The sequence below is a fragment of the Sycon ciliatum genome, chromosome 4 (assembly GCF_964019385.1).
Source record: "Sycon ciliatum chromosome 4, ocSycCili1.1, whole genome shotgun sequence".
In the NCBI taxonomy this organism is placed as follows: domain Eukaryota; kingdom Metazoa; phylum Porifera; class Calcarea; order Leucosolenida; family Sycettidae; genus Sycon; species Sycon ciliatum.
This window is the reverse complement of record NC_088646.1, coordinates 1,394,217-1,395,462: the sequence shown is the minus strand read 5'-3', so window position 1 is coordinate 1,395,462 and position 1,246 is coordinate 1,394,217. Positions and strand designations below refer to the sequence as shown.

At 53.2% G+C, this 1,246-nt stretch overlaps 1 protein-coding gene across 1 annotated transcript in view; it reads left to right on the top strand.

Annotated features, from left to right (window-relative positions):
• The first annotated feature begins 227 nt into the window (after window positions 1-227).
• Window positions 228-1,246, top strand: part of LOC135813817 (autophagy-related protein 2 homolog B-like) — a 51,372-nt gene continuing 50,353 nt past the window's right edge. Inside the window, exon 1 of the mRNA XM_065326829.1 lies at window positions 228-849. Within this exon, the coding sequence (XP_065182901.1) occupies window positions 371-849 (479 nt within the window). The 5' untranslated portion in view covers window positions 228-370. The remainder of the gene's footprint in view (window positions 850-1,246) is intronic.

Sequence of the window (1,246 nt, the reverse complement as noted above, 5' to 3'; positions counted from 1 at the left end):
GTGTGTGTGTGTGTGTGTTTGTGTGTGTTTTGCCCCATCACTGCGTCATTAGGCGACTGTGTTGGCATGTCCTCTCACGTTGGTGTGATGCCAAAGATCAAGGTTCGCGAGCGCTTTTCAAAGTGGGGTCTCAAGCAGGACTCTCCTGCCAAGCCTAAAACTCCCAACTTACACGACTCTGTGCGAGATCCGTTCAGCACCCCTGGCTCACCTTGGAACCAATCTCCGCATTCTTCTCCTGCCGCTGGTGGTGGGTCGAAGCAAGGGGCTGGGGTACGCGACACTGTGCTGGAGGACTCTGACGAGGACTGTGACGAATTTGTGTCAGCTACCAGTGACATGTGGCCATCGGTACAGCCGGTCTCGGCGTATGGCGAACTGGCGGCGAAGCAGTCTAGAACGGCGGCTTCGGGATACGGAGCCTATCCACCACCGTCAGCAGCAACAAGAGCACCAGCCACGACGCAACAGCATGGCTGGTGCTGGTGGTGTTGTTACCCAGCAACCAGTACCGTCTCAGCAGCCGTGGCAGCAGCCTGGACGCACAGCAGCAGCACAAGATCTTCCTTTGCGATCTCAGCCGCAGCCTAGCCGCTCATCTAAAACACAACAGGAGGGTATGGCGACAAAGGAGGAGGATATGTTCTTGGTGCAATGTGTTGCTAATAATGTGGTTGTGCTGCTGCTGGAGGAAGACCCTTCACAAACATCTATGACCAAGCTGTCTCAAGACTACTTCTGGCGTATGCGAGATATGCCTGCAGAGGACCTTGACGGCATACTCCGCCAGTCTGCCGGTGCATTCCCACATGTTGTGTGCAGTGGCTGTTGCAACTATGACCATATTGGGTAAGCAGTACTTGATAGACATGTTGCTGGGGTATTTTACCAATGGGCACATCAGCCGATGAGCCGATGGCTTTATTTACAAGTTGGGTGAGCTCATGGTGGAAGTATTTTTGTCAAAACCCTTTCTCTGACTCTACACGTAGCACAGTAAAACCTGTCAAGGCGACCACTCAGATAAGGCGATCACTCGGATAAGGCGATCACTCGGATAAGGCGACCACCCGTCCCAGAAGACCACTGCAGCCAGGACCAAGGGATGCTATTTCCAGTCAAATGGCACTGGATAAGGAGACCACCTGGTAACAGAGACCACGGTTTGAAGGTCCCTTGAGCGGTCGTCGTAGACAGCTGTTTCACTGTAGTTCAATACTGACCTTGACTAGTACAGTAGGTATCG